Source organism: Myxocyprinus asiaticus, chromosome 24 (assembly GCF_019703515.2).
Source record: "Myxocyprinus asiaticus isolate MX2 ecotype Aquarium Trade chromosome 24, UBuf_Myxa_2, whole genome shotgun sequence".
NCBI lineage: Eukaryota > Metazoa > Chordata > Actinopteri > Cypriniformes > Catostomidae > Myxocyprinus > Myxocyprinus asiaticus.
The window spans coordinates 6,406,298-6,423,802 of record NC_059367.1 but is presented as its reverse complement, the minus strand read 5'-3'; the positions used below and the strand labels follow the sequence as shown (position 1 = coordinate 6,423,802).

Sequence of the window (17,505 nt, the reverse complement as noted above, 5' to 3'; positions counted from 1 at the left end):
CTGTCCTTCTGTCTGTCTGTCTATCTAGCCTGTGACTTTCTGTCCTTCTGTCTATCTATCTATCTCTCTCTCTCTATCTGTCTGTTGTCTTTCTATCTATCTGTCTGTCTATCTATCTAGCCTATGTCTCTCTATCCGTCCGTCTGTCTATCTAGCCTATATGACTGTCTGTCTGTCTGTCTATCTATCTTTCTATTTCTCTCTCTATCTACAGGTGCATCTCAATAAATTAGAATGTCGTGGAAAAGTTCATTTATTTCAGTAATTCAACTCAAATTGTGAAACTCGTGTATTAAATAAATTCAATGCACACAGACTGAAGTAGTTTAAGTCTTTGGTTCTTTTAATTGTGATGATTTTGGCTCACATTTAACAAAAACCCACCAATTCACTATCTCAAAAAATTAGAATACATCATAAGAAAAAAAAACATTTTTAGTGAATTATTGGCCTTCTGGAAAGTATGTTCATTTACTGTATATGTACTCAATACTTGGTAGGGGCTCCTTTTGCTTTAATTACTGCCTCAATTTGGCGTGGCATGGAGGTGATCAGTTTGTGGCACTGCTGAGGTGGTATGGAAGCCCAGGTTTCTTTGACAGTGGCCTTCAACTCATCTGCATTTTTTGGTCTCTTGTTTCTCATTTTCCTCTTGACAATACCCCATAGATTCTCTATGGGGTTCAGGTCTGGTGAGTTTGCTGGCCAGTCAAGCACACCAACACCATGGTCATTTAACCAACTTTTGGTGCTTTTGGCAGTGTGGGCAGGTGCCAAATCCTGCTGGAAAATGAAATCAGCATCTTTAAAAAGCTGGTCAGCAGGAAGCATGAAGTGCTCCAAAATTTCTTGGTAAATGGGTGCAGTGACATTGGTTTTCAAAAAACACAATGGACCAACACCAGCAGATGACATTGCACCCCAAATCATCACAGACTGTGGAAACTTAACACTGGACTTCAAGCAACTTGGGCTATGAGCTTCTCCACCCTTCCTCCAGACTCTAGGACCTTGGTTTCCAAATGAAATATAAAACTTGCTCTCATCTGAAAAGAGGACTTTGGACCACTGGGCAACAGTCCAGTTCTTCTTCTCCTTAGCCCAGGTAAGACGCCTCTGACGTTGTCTGTGGTTCAGGAGTGGCTTAACAAGAGGAATACGACAACTGTAGCCAAATTCCTTGACATGTCTGTGTGTGGTGGCTCTTGATGCCTTGACCCCAGCCTCAGTCCATTCCTTGTGAAGTTCACCCAAATTCTTGAATCGATTTTGCTGGACAATCATAAGGCTGCGGTTCTCTCGGTTGGTTGTGCATCTTTTTCTTCCACACTTTTTCCTTCCACTCAACTTTCTGTTAACATACTTGGATACAGCACTCTGTGAACAGCCAGCTTCTTTGGCAATGAATGTTTGTGGCTTACCCTCCTTGTGAAGGGTGTCAATGATTGTTTTCTGGACAACTGTCAGATCAGCAGTCTTCCCCATGATTGTGTAGCCTAGTGAACCAAACTGAGAGACCATTTTGAAGGCTCAGGAAACCTTTGCAGGTGTTTTGAGTTGATTAGCTGATTGGCATGTCACCATATTCTAATTTTTTGAGATAGTGAATTGGTAGGTTTTTGTTAAATGTGAGCCAAAATCATCACAATTAAAAGAACCAAAGACTTAAACTACTTCAGTCTGTGTGCATTGAATTTATTTAATACACGAGTTTCACAATTTGAGTTGAATTACTGAAATAAATGAACTTTTCCATGACATTCTAATTTATTGAGATGCACCTGTATGTCTCTCTATCTAGCTATCTGTCTATCCGAATGTCCTTCTGTCTGTCTGTCTCTCTATCTAGCTATCTGTCTGTCCTTCTGTCTGTCTGTCTATCTCTCTGTCTGTCTATCTATTTAGCCTGTGACTTTCTGTCCTTCTGTCTGTCTATCTTTCTATCTCTCTCTCTATCTGTCTGTCTGTCTGTTGTCTTTCTATCTATCTGTCTGTCCGTCCGTCCGTCCATCTATCTAGCCTATGTGACTCGCTGTCTGTCCTTCTATCTGTCTGTCTGTCTATCTAGCCTATATGACTCTATCTGTCTGTCTGTCTGTCCGTCTATCTATCTGTCTGTCTGTCTGTCTATCTATCTAGCCTATATGTCTCTCTATCTGTCCATCCATATGTCTGTCTATCTATCCGTCCGTCTATCTGTCTGTCTGTCTATCTTTCTATTTCTCTCTCTATCTCTCTATCTAGCTATCTGTCTATCCGAATGTCCTTCTGTCTGTCTGTCTCTCTATCTAGCTATCTGTCTGTCCTTCTGTCTGTCTGTCTATCTGTCTGTCTGTTGTCTTTCTATCTATCTGTCTGTCCGTCCGTCTGTCTATCTAGCCTATGTGACTCGCTGTCTGTCCTTCTATCTGTCTGTCTGTCTATCTTTCTATTTCTCTCTCTATCTCTCTATCTAGCTATCTGTCTATCCGAATGTCCTTCTGTCTGTCTGTCTCTCTATCTAGCTATCTGTCTGTCCTTCTGTCTGTCTGTCTATCTGTCTGTCTGTCTATCTATCTTTCTATTTCTCTCTCTATCTGTCTCTCTATCTAGCTATCTGTCTATCCGAATGTCCTTCTGTCTGTCTGTCTATCTATCTCTCTATCTGTTTGTCTATCTAGCTATCTGTCTGTCCTTCTGTCTGTCTGTCTATCTCTCTATCTGTCTGTCTATCTATCTAGCCTGTGACTTTCTGTCCTTCTGTCTATCTATCTTTCTATCTCTCTCTCTGTCTGTCTGTTGTCTTTCTATCTGTCTGTCCGTCTGTCTGTCTATCTAGCCTATGTGACTCGCTGTCTGTCCTTCTATCTGTCTGTCTGTCTGTCTATCTAGCCTATATGACTCTATCTGTCTGTCTGTCTGTCCGTCTATCTATCTGTCTGTCTATCTATCTAGCCTATATGTCTCTCTATCTGTCCGTCCACATGTCTGTCTATCCGTCCATCTATCTAGCCTATATGACTATCTGTCTGTCTGTCTATCTTTCTATCTATGTCTCTCTATCTAGCTATCTGTCTATCCGAATGTCCTTCTGTCTGTCTGTCTCTCTATCTAGCTATCTGTCTGTCCTTCTGTCTGTCTGTCTATCTCTCTGTCTGTCTATCTATCTAGCCTGTGACTTTCTGTCCTTCTGTCTGTCTATCTATCTATCTTTCTATCTCTCTCTCTATCTGTCTGTCTGTTGTCTTTCTATTTATCTGTCTGTCCGTCCGTCTGTCTATCTAGCCTATGTGACTCGCTGTCTGTCCTTCTGTCTGTCTGTCTTTTTGTCTATCTATCTTTCTATCTCTCTATCTGTCTGTCTCTCTATGTAGCTATCTGTCTGTCTATCTATCTGTCTGTCTGTCCGTCTATATAGCCTATGTGACTTTCTGTCTGTCCTTCTGTCTGTCTGTCTATCTATCTTTCTATCTCTCTATCTGTCTGTCTCTCTATGTAGCTATCTGACTATCTGTCTGTCCATCCGTCCGTCTATATAGCCTATGTGACTCTGTCCTTCTGTCTTTCTGTGTAGCTATCTGTCTGTCTATCTGTTGTCTCTATCTATCTATCTATCTATCTATCTGCATATCTACCTGTAATCTCTATATCTAGCTAGCTGTCTGTCTGTCTGTCTATCTCTATATCTTGCTGTCTGTCTGTCTATCTATCTATCTATCTGCCTGTCTGTCTATCTATCAGTCTCTATATATGTGTCTATCTATCTGTCTATTGTTTCTCTGTCTGTCTGTTGTCTCTCTATCTAGCTGTCTGTATGCCTGTCTGTCTGTCAGTCTTTCTGTCTGTCTACCTGTCTATCCATACATACATAATGTAGGCTGTTTGAATGACACAAAAATCTGAACAAAAACACTATTAATAAAAACAAACGTTGTAACGTTCTTTCATTTGTTTTCTTTATTTCAATGGAGATATAAAATGTTGAAAACAAAAGGAAAAAAGCCAATTTTATACAATTTGGAAAGGGTTCTTTCAAAAGTAATAAAACAGAGTAGCAGGAAAACAGCAGTTAAAGAACAAGGAGAAGTATTTTTTTATTTTTATTTTTTATTTTTTTTAAACAAAGAGTTTTAGATAAGGAACTTTTAAATGAAACCTGGGAAATACAATCTCCAAAAGTATCCAAAGCATGGAGGGAACATTTTCAATCAGTGTTAGCATTTGGTACCATGATGTAGAATCAAAATAGATATTACAAACTTTATTAGTTTTAATTGTCTTCCATGTTATAATTTTAAATCATCAATTATTATTAAGTTATTTATCTTTAATCAAAAATAAATTTATTTTATCCTTCCTTTCATATCCATCATCTATTAGATCATTATCTGTGTTTGTTATCAATGAAATAATCATATTTCACATAAGATTATCTTCAAAAATGACTAAATGTTTTGATAAAGATGACCTAAAATGTCTAAACATTCATAAACCTTCTCAAAGGTCAGTTGAGTTAAAAAAAAAAATAATAATAAAAAAAAAAAAAAAGTTATTACTATCGGTGACACTCCCATGCATTAGTGGTGTTGATTTTAAAATGGACAGACCACAATCAAAGCAGCTTTCAGTGTAGTCCTGAGACAAGCATGGCAGCATTTTGGTGACAAAGTTAGAGCTCTATGCCCAACATCTGAGAAAGTTTAGATTGCTTCGGTCAGTTCAACTGTCAGCGCAGTATTACAGATATATTCATGGTGAAGGCATCTGACATGTAGAAGCTTTTCAAAACCTACACCAAGTTGCCTACATAATGCAGTAAATGATTCAATGACAATATAACAATCTGAAATTATTGGACAACAGTAGGTGATTCTTAGGAGGAATAAAGTAGAATTAACAGATACCTGCATGCACTGGTATAGCAAGGATTTTACAAAAGGTAGCACTAACACTTTAAAAAACAAATTACTTTTTGTAGAGTGGATTAGCCAGCAATCCAACCCCTTGGTTGTCTATTTTGTTGTTTTTAAAGGAGCAGTGCATGCAGAAATTACATTTATTATTATTATTATTTATTCACCCTTATGTTGTTCCAAACCCATTTTACTTACTTTCTTCCATGGACCACAGAAGGAGATGTTAATGTTATGTGAACATTAGTCTCAGTCACCTTTCACTTGCATCTTTTTTCCATTCTATTCTATGAAAGTGAATGGTGACTGAGGCTGCCTAACATGTCCTTTTGTGTTCCACAGAAGAGAAAAAGTCATATGCATTTGAAAAAAAAAAACACGAGGGCGAGTAAACAATAATACAATTTTCATTTTCAAATGCACTGTGCCTTTAAGTTCTAACCAAACAAGCAAGTACATTCTGATGGTAGTTTTAATGCAGGAGCCTAATTCTATATTTAATCTGGCTGTGATAAATGCACATTGTGATAAATCACTGTTTTTCAATGTCTTCGCCGTTTGCATTTGCTAGGCACGATGGTCAAAGGTTGGCATCCTGGCATTAGTAAGCTATGCCACATTCTGAGTATCCCAAATCATCAAATATATTAGATTCTAAATGGGGCTGCAGGAAAATTGCTAGTCTTGGCAAGGTCCCAATTCGGCTAATTAGTCCTTTTAATTTCATTCAATCTAATTACAGAGCAATACAGTAAATATTGACATCTGCAGTCAATCCGATAAGAAAAACAATGCACAGTTGCAATTAAGACTGTACACACAAGAAGCTGGTTATTCTTGTGACAAGCACAGCACCTGGGCAGGCCGTTTTGCATACATCTGCAGTGGGTATTGCTGTTGATTTGTAAGGATCCAGAACCCAAGAAAACAGATGATGGGGCTCCTCCTAGTGGTGGTTGTTATACATAATACTTAAAATAAGTCAAAAGTCATTTATACTTTAAGCTGTATTTACTTTGTCAGTGTGTAAAGTAATACTAGCATATACAGTAACAGCCTGAGGATAAAGAAAATCATAAATATGAGATTACATCGTTTGAGCCGCACAGCGACCTTTGTGCCATTCATCTTAATCACCCTGAATAATCACATTTAAGCTTCTCCACATCATTCAAATTTAGTAATAAATTACTTACGGGATTAAATATTTCATGAAATACGGTGAGTCACTGACTCTATAACAGTCTGTCAAAGTTTGACATTTAGCTTGGTTTTCTTTTTAAACTGCAACTCTGTATTTCAGAAACAAGTATCAATTTATCTCTTTTGTCATAACACAGTAATTTTGATTGTAATTTGCATAGAAATTATTACTATTATTTTTAAAAGCATCCTGATTTTTTCAAAGGGTCTTAGAGGGATAGTGCACCCAAATAATATTTAATGTGATTTATTATATGAAATACATTTAATACTTGTGTTCTTCCATGGAACACAAAAGGAGATGGTAGGCCAGAGACAATTTACTGTAGCCTGAGACGAAACCACAGTTCTTTTAGTTTTAGTCATAGTTTTAGTCTTTTGATGAAAATGTCCTTTAAATTTAAATTTTTTATGTTAAGTCATCATGTCATATTCACTCATTTTAGTCAGTTTTACTCTCAGTAAAATGTAATATAATTTTAGTCAACGAAAATAGTTGATGATAATGTGCAAAATGACAAAAACTTGTGTTAAACTGTAAAAAACCAAACTTTAATCAAATATTCAAGCATTTAGAAAAAAAAAATTCTTAATTTATACATGCATTAAACATATAAAAGATAGGCTACATACAAAATACTGTACAACTGCCCTTGTTGTGAAAATGTGAGCTCCTGAAATAAGAGCATATGAGTACACTGAAATATTAGATACTCTTTAGAAGTTAGCCTACTGAACTCTGAAGACTCTGAATTATTTTAGCCAGTTAGGGATACTGCATTGCATGTAGCGTGTTTTTAACGGAAATGACGCAAGTTACGCATATTATGACTAGGTGTGAAATTGAGTTCAAGTTCACCTGTTCATTCGCTTCATTTTCTGTAATGATAAGTTGTATATATGTTGTGGATATAGATATTAATCTCATGTATAAATAGGATGTGTTTGAGTGGGGTAATTAACCCATGTTCCCTTTGCTGGTGTTCAGGGGCAGATTGCCCATCGGGAGAACCGGGATTTTTCCCGGTGGGCCGGTGTTGTATTGAAGTCTGTTCCCCTACGTTTCCCCTTAGGTTAGTGTTCCCCATAGCGCCGTTAAACATTAAACATAGGGGGTAACAGACTTCAACAATAACCTAAGGGAAACATAGTGGGAACAGAGCTCGACAGCGGCATTAAACATTAAACATAGGGGGAAAAGATTTCGACAATAAACTAAGGGGAAACATAGGGAGAACAGACTTCGACACAACACCGGCCGTGAGACGGTGCCGAACGGGTGGCGATAAGCTGAAATGGGCTGCCGTGTTATGCCAAATGGGCCTCTGCGATACGCAGAAAAGGACAGCGACAAAAAAGCACAATGTATGATACCAGTTTTGTCAGATTTTACTGCTGATTTAAAATATGCTCTTTGATCATAATCTTGACAACCATTTTTGAGATTTCGGTGTTCCCCCATTCAAGTAAATAGGAACTGCACTGTCATGACTGGAAATAGCCTCCTGGGAGCACTCCAAAGATGGCCGACAGTGAACTGACTTGCTAGAAAGATTTTGGTACAACTCGCATGCACTGTAATTTTTTTCCCATCATGTTTTCGTCAACAGTATGCTTTGATAAAATAGTTCAATTATCATCATGATGCGTGTTTTTCATCTGGTTTTCGTTATCGTTGACAAAATCTAAAAACCCTTCGTCAACAAACGTTTTCATCAGTGATTTCGTTGACAAGATTAACACTGGACGGAGCACTTGTATTAAAATGCATTGGAGAAATTGGAACGCCGAATTCACCTTATGCGCTAGAGAAACTTGCGTGCAGACATTTTGAAAATTGTATCTTTGATATTCCGGTCAAGCGGTTCTATATAAATATCAGTGGTGTTGATGTCAAAGTGTAATTAGCTAGCGAAGTGGATTTACAGGTTATAGAGTTGCCAAAAGAATATCATGAGTATTTTAAAGTGTTCAGGGGGTGTCATGGAAACTGCAAGTATGATAATTACTGGGTAACATTGTTCAATAAGGTTTGCATTAGTCATTATTAATAATTTATAATACAATTGTCCAGCATTTATTAATCTTGGCTAATATCAATTTATAAAAACTGTTTATTGTTTGTTCATGTTAGTTCATATTGTATTAACTATGTTAACTTTTAAAACCGTTAGTGTTACCCATTAAAGTTAAACAAAATAAGAAAATGCTGTTTTATATAGTTTTAGATTATTTTAATTGTATAAGACACTGCTGACAATGCTTGAAATTCCATTCCAACCCACATAACTATGCGTAAAAGATTATTTAGAGCAACACGATCAATGAAAATAAAAAGTTGTCCAGAATCTGTAGTGTGTTAGTCAGCTTTCTGAAGATAATGTAATTTTGGTCAAATTCATCCTGTTTTCTCAGTGGAAAAGTGGGGGTATTCCTCCCTATTTCACAGAAGCCTGTGCACAAGAGTCATTCACTATTGAAACCGCAATCTCCTCCGCCATTTTGAACAGTATGTCCTCGCCAATGTGGAAACTACGGTAAGAGGTAAGCGCCTTGAGTTTGTGTAATTAATCAGTCTGTTGTGTCTCTCAGCTGTGATGAGCTTTAATGCTGAAGTTGTTAGTTTAAAGCCGTTTAAAGCTATTTCCTAGCTTTAGTAGTGTAGTTGTAATCCGAGCGATCACGTAGTGCTGATGAATGAAAACACTGACTGACGCTGACTCACTTCACATCACCTGGCTCATATTACACACAAAAATGGTCTTTTGCCACCATCTGCTGGCTAAAATATGTAATGACACAATATTAAAGGTAAAGAGACACATATAGCTCTTAACACATATGCACTGCTCTTACACATTAGTTTAGAACGACACGAACACAAGCGGAGTGATACACAGTGAAGTGTAAGTGTGCTGATGGCATGAGACCATCAGTACTCATGGAATGTCTCTCGTCCAATCAGATTCGAGGACCGGAACTAACTGTTTGCAACTATTTTAATCAACTTTAAGCATTAAAAAAGAAATAATGTCATGGAATGTTATGAACTTGCATGTAAAATAATAAGAGGTGTCCTGTTTGAAATTTCATGTCAACTACACATTTCAACACAAATTATTAATTTGAAACCTAAAAAATTAAGCAGAATTACATGTATAACAATTAAGTGCTTGTATCATGAAAAAGTGCAGTGTGTCATAGCTGTCTGAATGTGAAAAATACTTTGTGCTCGCACACGTAATCCATTTTGATCGATTCTTCTCAGTAGCTTCAACACAAACAGGAAGTTAGATGACAAAATTCTGAAGAGCGGAGTGCTGAAAATGGCCGGGGCTGAATAAGATGAATAGAGCTGTTCAGCCTTGACGTCAATTTGTAGGTGAACCCGGAAGTCTAATTCGCCACGGGTTCCCTCCAGATTTTCCAATGGGTTTTTATAATGGGGTTTTTGGACTTGTGTGTAAAATAAGGTCTGTGGTAAACATTGTTTGACAATACAATATGTTTTCAATATAAATAACACACTTTCACACCTCAAATGTGAATTTTGAAACCACCAAGCATCAATACAGCTTCAAAATTCACGTTTGATGTTTGAAAGTGTTTAATTTATGTTGTAGAACAAAATGTCCATGTATCATCATGTAATGTTTACCACAGTCCTTATTTTTCCCATACGAAAATCCAGAGGGAACCCATGGCGAATTCTCTTCTGGGTTTCTGGACTACAAGCTGAACAGCTCTATATGGGGGATGTAGAAAAGGAAGTCCCGCCTTACAGGTGAAAGAGCCAATCACCTTTCAGTTTACTAAAAAACACACACATTAGCTGGACCAGCCTGAAAAATTGTGTTGTTGTTTTTCTCACAATTTATGAAACCACTGTTGTCAGATCTTACTTCTGATTTGAAAAATGTTATTTGATCATAATCTTGACCAACTGTTTTTATGATTTTTGATCTTTCGCCATTCAAGTAGATATGGCAGCCTCAGTCACCATTCACTTTCACTGCAACATTTTACTATACAGCCTAACATCTTTTGTGTTCCACAGAAGAAATAATGTCATATGGGTTTGGAATGACATGAGGGTGAGTAAATTATGACTTTTTTTGGGGTGAACTATCCCTTTAAGTGTCTAATGCTTCTTTTGGAAGGTCTTTCTGAATAAAAATGGATTCTCATGAAAAACAAGATCTCTTTGTATATTGTGGCAAATTAATCAAGGAAATAGTGCCATAGAATACAGTAGGACCATGAAAATAACTCTTATTAATGGGAATAATCTGCCATATTGTGTGTGGTTTGCATGTTTTTTTTCTGGCAAATCTCTGCCATAGCTTGTGTTTACTTTTATTGATAAGAAAGGTAATTTACTGAATTATATAAACTGTTAGTATGCCAACAGGAATCCAGAGATGGGCTAGATTTCATGCCGAAAATCTTCGACCACAAGTGTCTAAATTATTTCATTCTGACAGTTGAATTGATGTGAAAGGAAGCATGGAATTCAGTCTGTCATTCCATTCACACATGAGCTGGTGTTTGCTTTAGTCTCTTTGTGTTTGCATGAGATGTACGCAAGAGTGAGTTTCTTTATTTGCATGTCAGACCAGCGTGCCTGGTGTGGGTCTGTCATTACTGGTCTCTTTAATTGTCATATCCTGCATTTTAGATGAAAAGTTGTCATGGTACGAAGAGAGCTCCACTGACCTATTTGGAACAAAAAAGAAAGTGTGTCAAAATCAATATATCTTATACACAAAAAATAAAGCAACGTACAAAACAATTAACAAGGTCAGTAACTGCGTTTCCATTCATTTTGCGATATTGTATAAAAAAGCTGGATGAAAACACCAATATGCGAAGGAAATCCCAAAAAGCGCATAAAAACGTAGACGCTCGCTTGAGGTGAATAGCACAGCATTTCAAATGTTGCTCTGGAGCTAAAGTATGTCCAAAATCCTAAAAATTTGTCTATTTCAAGATTTAAATTTTATATGAAATCCCAAATTTACAATTTTGGAAATCACTGTTTGAAAAATTGTATTTACGTTTCATGACAACAAGGACATCTTTAGCGATATATTACCTGTTACGAATGTATATTCTAATTCAACTGGTCTGTGATTACCTTCCATGTAGAGGATGACCATGAAACATGGCCGACTGGGGCAGCTGTGGATAGGGTGTGTCTCCTTGAAAGGACTGTGGCTGGTGTTTGAGGGGCGGAGGTGGGTGCGAGTTGTGCAGAGAGGACGTTGTACGCCTGCGTTGAGTCTGTGTCCCCTCTTTGCACTTCGCTCCATTGACCGTCTGCCCCATTGCGTTGCGCAGATACCAGTCTCTCAACCCCTCTAGCGCTAGGGCCTTGTGCAGGCTGCGTGTGGGGTCGTCAGGGGTCGTGGGGGCGGACGACTCGAAGGGATACTGGGGCGGTCTGTGGGGGTTGTCCGTCGGCTGGTTATGCATTGCATTAATGGCTGTAGAAAAAAAGAAAACAGACAACAAACAAATCAACTACCTTAATGAACAATAAACAATAAATTATTCAACTAGACAACACAATCTCTAATTTCTCTCCTTAAATTCTCACAGACATCTCTATCCTGACCTATTTCAGGAGTTTTCTGGAGTTTAAAGGCATAGTTCATCCCAAAAAGAAAATTCTCTCATCATTTACTCACTCTCATGCCATCCCAGATGTGTATGTCTTTCTTTCTTTTGCTGAACACAAACAAAGATTTTTAAAAGTATATTTCAGCTCTGTAGGTCCATACAATTCAAGTGAATGGTGACCAGAACTTTGAAACTCCAAAAAGCACATAAAGGCAGCATAAAATTAAAACATACGATTCCAGTGGTTTAATCTATATCTTTAGAAGCAATATGATAATTGTGGGTGAGAAACAGATTAATATTAAAGTCCTTTTTCACTATTAATCTCTACTTTCACTTTCACTTCCATCTTCTTTTGTTTTTACGATTTGCATTCTTTGTGCATATCGCCACCTACTGGGCAGGAAGGAGGATTTATAGTATAAAAGGACTTAAATATCTCACCCACACCTATCATATCGCTGCTGAGGACATGGATTTAACCACTGGAGTCATTTGGATTACCTTTATGCTGCCTTTATATGCTCCTGGAGCTTTAAAGTTTTGGTCACCATTCACTTGCATTGTATGGACCTTTGTACAGACCTGAAATACACATCTGTCATACACATCTGGAATGGCATTAGGTTGAGTAATCGATTAAATAATTGTTATTTTTGGGTGAACTATCTCTTTAAACTACTCCCCTATTCTACACTTCTATTCCATTTTAGCATCATTTACTCTGGGAATATTTCTGAAGGACCACTATACAGACCTTATTATTAATCATATAACTGTATATTAAAATATTATTATATAAATTTTTAAGGCTGTCAATATAATGCTTTGTTTCAATGTGATTAATTCTATAAGATTTTGTTTTTTAAATTACGCATTTAATCTTGCCCCCGACCATACATAAATTCTGTAATAAGGAATTTATTATTTTTATTTATTATATAGAACGTGTCCTTTAAAAACAGCCCTGTCTTTCGTAGCAAATATTGATATTTGCATTTAATTACAATTAATTTAATGAATTAATTGCCATCTCATTTAACTATTTCAATAAAAAAAAAAAATATTTGATTGACAGCCCTATAATAATTTAAAATTACACACATATACATATATATATATATATATATATATATTATACACACACACACACACTATATATATATATATATATATATATATATATATATATATATATATATATATATATATATATATATATATATATAAATATTTTTTGTGTTCAAATATGGGCAAAGAGTTTTGAATCATCCATCAGTGTTTTTAAAATTCAGAAAATTATGGAAATATTTTTGTTAATGCCAGCTCTAGTGTTAGCCCGTGATAGAGGCCTTCCCCAGCAGTGTCTTGGTTCCTCCCAAGTTTCTTTCTCATGTATTTTACATCCAACTGGGTTACAATTTATTTTACAATGTCATTGTTACAGTGTAATTACACACGTAAGTATGGAGTAATTTTTTATTTTTTATTTTTTGGGGGGATTTTTCCCCTTTTTCTCCAAATTTGGAATGCCCAATTCCCAATGCGCTCTAAGTCCTCGTGGTCGCATAATTATTCGCCTCAGTCCGGGTGGCGGAGGACGAATCCCAGTTGCCTCCACGTCTGAGACCGTCAATCCGCGCATCTTATCACGTGGCTTGTTGAGCGCGTTTCCATGGAGACATAGTGCGTGTGGAGGCTTCACGCCATCCACTGCGGCAACCATGCTCAATTCACCATGCGCCCCACTGAGAACAAACCACATTATAGCGACCACGAGGAGGTTACCCCATGTGACTCTACCCTCCCTAGCAACCGGGCCAATTTTGGTTGCTTACGAGACCTGGCTGGAGTCACTCAGCACGCCTTGGGATTCGAGTACGGAGTAATATTAATTAACAACATGTACTTACTATAGGGTTAGGTTTAGGGTTTGGTTTAGGGTTAGTTGCTTGTAATTATGCATAATTTACTTTTATTACTATAGTCATTACATGGAATATATATAACAAGGATAGAGTAAAATAAAGTGGTACCTCTAAATGTGTTTTTGCGTCTGTCTGCGCTGTTTTTCAAATTTATTTTATGTAAACGTGTGCTAGAATTAACGTCCCTTTGACTTTTTTTTTTCCCCCAGAGTCTTCCAGAGGAGTGACTTGGTTTTTTAGATACCATGTCAAGTTAAAAGGACTTAAAATAATTTAAGAAACTACATTCTGTTCCATTTGTTGCACTGTGTGTAACTTTTTTAGTGCAAGAACACGTTCAGTCTAAACACCCCCTTTTTTTTTTTTTTTTTTTTTACCACTTTCGCCTTTCACTTGCTCACTGGGGGGGGCACAATTTTTCTGTAAAGCTGCTGGAACAATTTGTATTGTATAAAGCGCTATACAAATAAAACTGAACTGAAATTTAACTGTACCATTGGACGTTGTGGTCTCCGTATATGCAGAGAGTACGACAGACTCTTGCTGGTGTTGTTGTGTGGGCACAAACGGGCCACAGGACTTTGTGCGGGTCACTTTGACCCTCCGTGGCTCTCCAGGTTTGCCTCTCAGCATCAGGGGGCTGTATGCCGGAGGACCAGTGCCCAGGATAAGCTGCTGTGACTGGGGAAATCCATTCTTGTAGGGTGGGGGCGGAGCATTGGAACACTCAGGCCACGGACACGTTTTTGCACCGTTCTGGACATGCAGCCTTTGTTGTTGCTGCGCCTGCATCTTCTGTTGCTTTCCCCAGACATAATCCATGAGAATCTCACTGTAACCGACACCTCCATTCGTGCCTCGACCTACCACACCCGAGCGAACGCGACTCAGTTCGGTGTGTCCGTTTACCTGGCGGTCAGGGCTGCTCCACTGAGCCTGTTTTAAAGTCGTGTCCATGAGTGCTTCCGAGCTTTTGTATGGTCCGTTGCGTACGGGCATACCTGATCTTTGACTTCCCTCCTCCACTATGGTGGCGTTACGGTCGAGTAGCATCTCAGAACTGTTGCTGCGTCGTGTATGAGAGCTGTGTGGGCCACCTCCCTGCTCGTAGGACCCTGAGGAGGAACCCTCCTGAGACTGTAAAGATACCAGATGCGGTGCCTCGGGATTGTCTGACCACTGCTTCACAGCAGCAGTGCCGCCTGATGATTCTGACCTACACAAATAATAAAAACTACAAATGAATAAGTGTCAAAAAATAGGGCTGGTTGGGCCAGAAATTAACACTTTTATTATGGGCCAATTTTTGCACCCTGGATCTGATTTTTAGGGGCATTTTTACCTTTATTATGGCATTTAAAAAAACACAGTGTGTCATCATTTAATGTAAAATACTTGAATTTAATAAATATATTAATATAAATTCCAAATTAATTCAGAAAGAATGTTCCCAAAACATTTAAATCTCATATTTTGTGATTATACGTATTAGGAAAATATATCAGATGTTTCAAATAAAGAGGAGAAAATTAATTAAAGGGCATTTTGTGCCCCAAATTTTTGAATATTAGAGGCATTTTTGTCACTTTCAGCTAAACAAAAACAAAGAAGCACATTAAAATGTCTGTCTTAATGCTCTCATATTCACAAGTTACAAAATTAGCCCACTGACACATGCAAGAGATGCAAGAAAACTTCACCAATTAACAAATTAAACAAAAGAATACCAATGAATGATTACAGCGACATTCACTATGTTACTTAATTGTACATGTCTGAGTTGTGGCCATCTTTGGACAAATTATTTGGTGATTGCTCTTGTTTTAAGAAGTATTTGAGGACTGAATTTATATTTGGTGTCTTTAACTACTTTATGCTTATGTCCACAGTCGAAAGTGCCTACAATAGGCACGCGAGCGTGGGAACTAGACTTTGGAGAAGTGAAAGAAGGACGCCTGGTCCGATGAGTCCCGTTTTCTTTTACATCACGTGGATGGCCGTGTATGTGTGCACCATTTACCTGGGGAAGTGATGGCACCAGGATGCACTGTGGTAAGACAACAAGCCAGTGGAGGTAGTGTGATGCTCTGGGCAATGTTCTGCCGGAAATCCCTGGGTCTGGCCATTCATGTAGACGTCAGTTTGAAACGTGCCACCTACCTAAACATCATTGCAGACCAGGTACACCCCTTCATGGCAATGGTATTCCCTGATGGCAGCGGCCTCATTTAGCAGGATAATGTGCCCTGCCACACTGCACACATTGTTCGGGAATGGTTTGAGGAACATGATGCTGGACCAACAAGTCCGATCCACGGCGGCTCCACCTCGCAACTTACAGGACTTGAAGGATCTGCTGCTAATGTCTTGGTGCCAGATACCACAGGACACCTTCAGGGATCTTGTAGAGTCTATGCCTCTGCGAGTCGGCGCTGTTTTGGCGGCAAGCGGAGGACCAACAGCATATAAGGCAGGTGGTCATAATGTTTTGGCTCATCGGTGTATGTTTTATTGCATTGTACTCACATTTAGAGTACCTGCATTATATCTGTAGCTACACTGTTAACCTTACCCTAAACCCTAACTCTTTCTGTACCTCAACCTCAGTGGCAGCAAATGTGAATCCTGTGAGAATTTTGCAGAACAACATGTAGTTACACAATAAATACATTGTATTGTATGTATTTTAATGTTAGTACATAGTAGTTAAAGACACCTAATATAAAGTAGGACCGTATTTGATATGTACCTTTGATTATGAGGCATTTTTAAGGTGATGCTGTCATGTGATTTCTTGACTGGTGCTCATTCATTAATATGGGTGTGTCTTATATGAGGAGTCTGATAAAGAGCTCATAGCTCAAATTATCAAATTTTTGTCTCTTGGTGAGCTTATTGAAGTGATTTGGGAGCAACAGAGTGCTGACTTTAGTGTGTTTTCATAGCTTAGTTTTATTCTGCCAACAAAATCATTAGGAATATATCGTTAATATTCAATATATACTGCCCAGCCCTACACAACTTTATAAAAGCATGAGGAGTGTGACAACAAAGGGAAAAACCCTGTATAAGTGAACCTCTCCTTTAAGGAATCATACACAGTTCATAAGTCTCCATGCTGTTTGCAGTGTCTCAGCGGCACAACAAGTTACTCTGTACGTGTAATTGGATTGAGTAGGGAATAATGGGTGTTTAGGCTCAACATCCAAGCGCATCCATTACTTCATTACATGTTACTGCAAATAAGTAATTTAATCAAAATGTTTGCGCCATTATCAATTCAGGGCTTTTTAACTGTAATATAAACCATTAGCTAAGTGTCTCTTTGGCTCTGATAACAATGAACAGTGTCCTGAGTGACTTGAGTCAGCATGCAAGTTGATTTGAGTGGTATTTTATAATGTGCTTGTTTGTGCATGCTTATGTTTAAAAACCTGATGTGGACTCCTGTTATTCCATTCCGGGACAGGAGTGGAGTTGCCGGTACACTTCTACCTTCCAAATTGGACACACTCCTTGTAAGAGAGTGATTCGGGCTGAGAGAGAAATAAAAGTGTAGTTAAGTCTTCTAGTTGTGAATCTAGCACAACTTCAACAAATACTCTCTTTGTTGTGTCGGTATTTTGCATAATATAATTTTATAAAACACATAGTTTGGTTCTGGATGCTGATTGGTTAACATTCACAATATAGCACAGTCTCTCATACTTGCTTAAATATCATTGAGTAGCAAAGCGCCTCTATTCTGGAATCGGCTTTTAAATACAAAACCACATCAACTACTTTTCCATCTGAATGACTTAACTGTAGCCCAGCTAATGAATGCTGATTCATCTTTGGATCTAAATAAGGTGAAAAAA

General features: G+C 37.9%; 1 protein-coding gene across 1 annotated transcript in view; it reads right to left on the bottom strand.

The window, feature by feature from the left end:
* Positions 1–3,910: 3,910 nt before the first annotated feature.
* LOC127415028 (coiled-coil domain-containing protein 120-like) overlaps positions 3,911–17,505 on the bottom strand; it is a 58,629-nt gene continuing 45,034 nt past the window's right edge. The window contains exons 9-12 of the mRNA XM_051653493.1: positions 17,080–17,181; positions 14,140–14,861; positions 11,233–11,581; positions 3,911–10,811 (exon numbers count right to left, since the gene is read on the bottom strand). Of these exons, the coding sequence (XP_051509453.1) occupies positions 10,706–10,811; positions 11,233–11,581; positions 14,140–14,861; positions 17,080–17,181 (1,279 nt within the window). The 3' untranslated portion in view covers positions 3,911–10,705. The remainder of the gene's footprint in view (positions 10,812–11,232; positions 11,582–14,139; positions 14,862–17,079; positions 17,182–17,505) is intronic.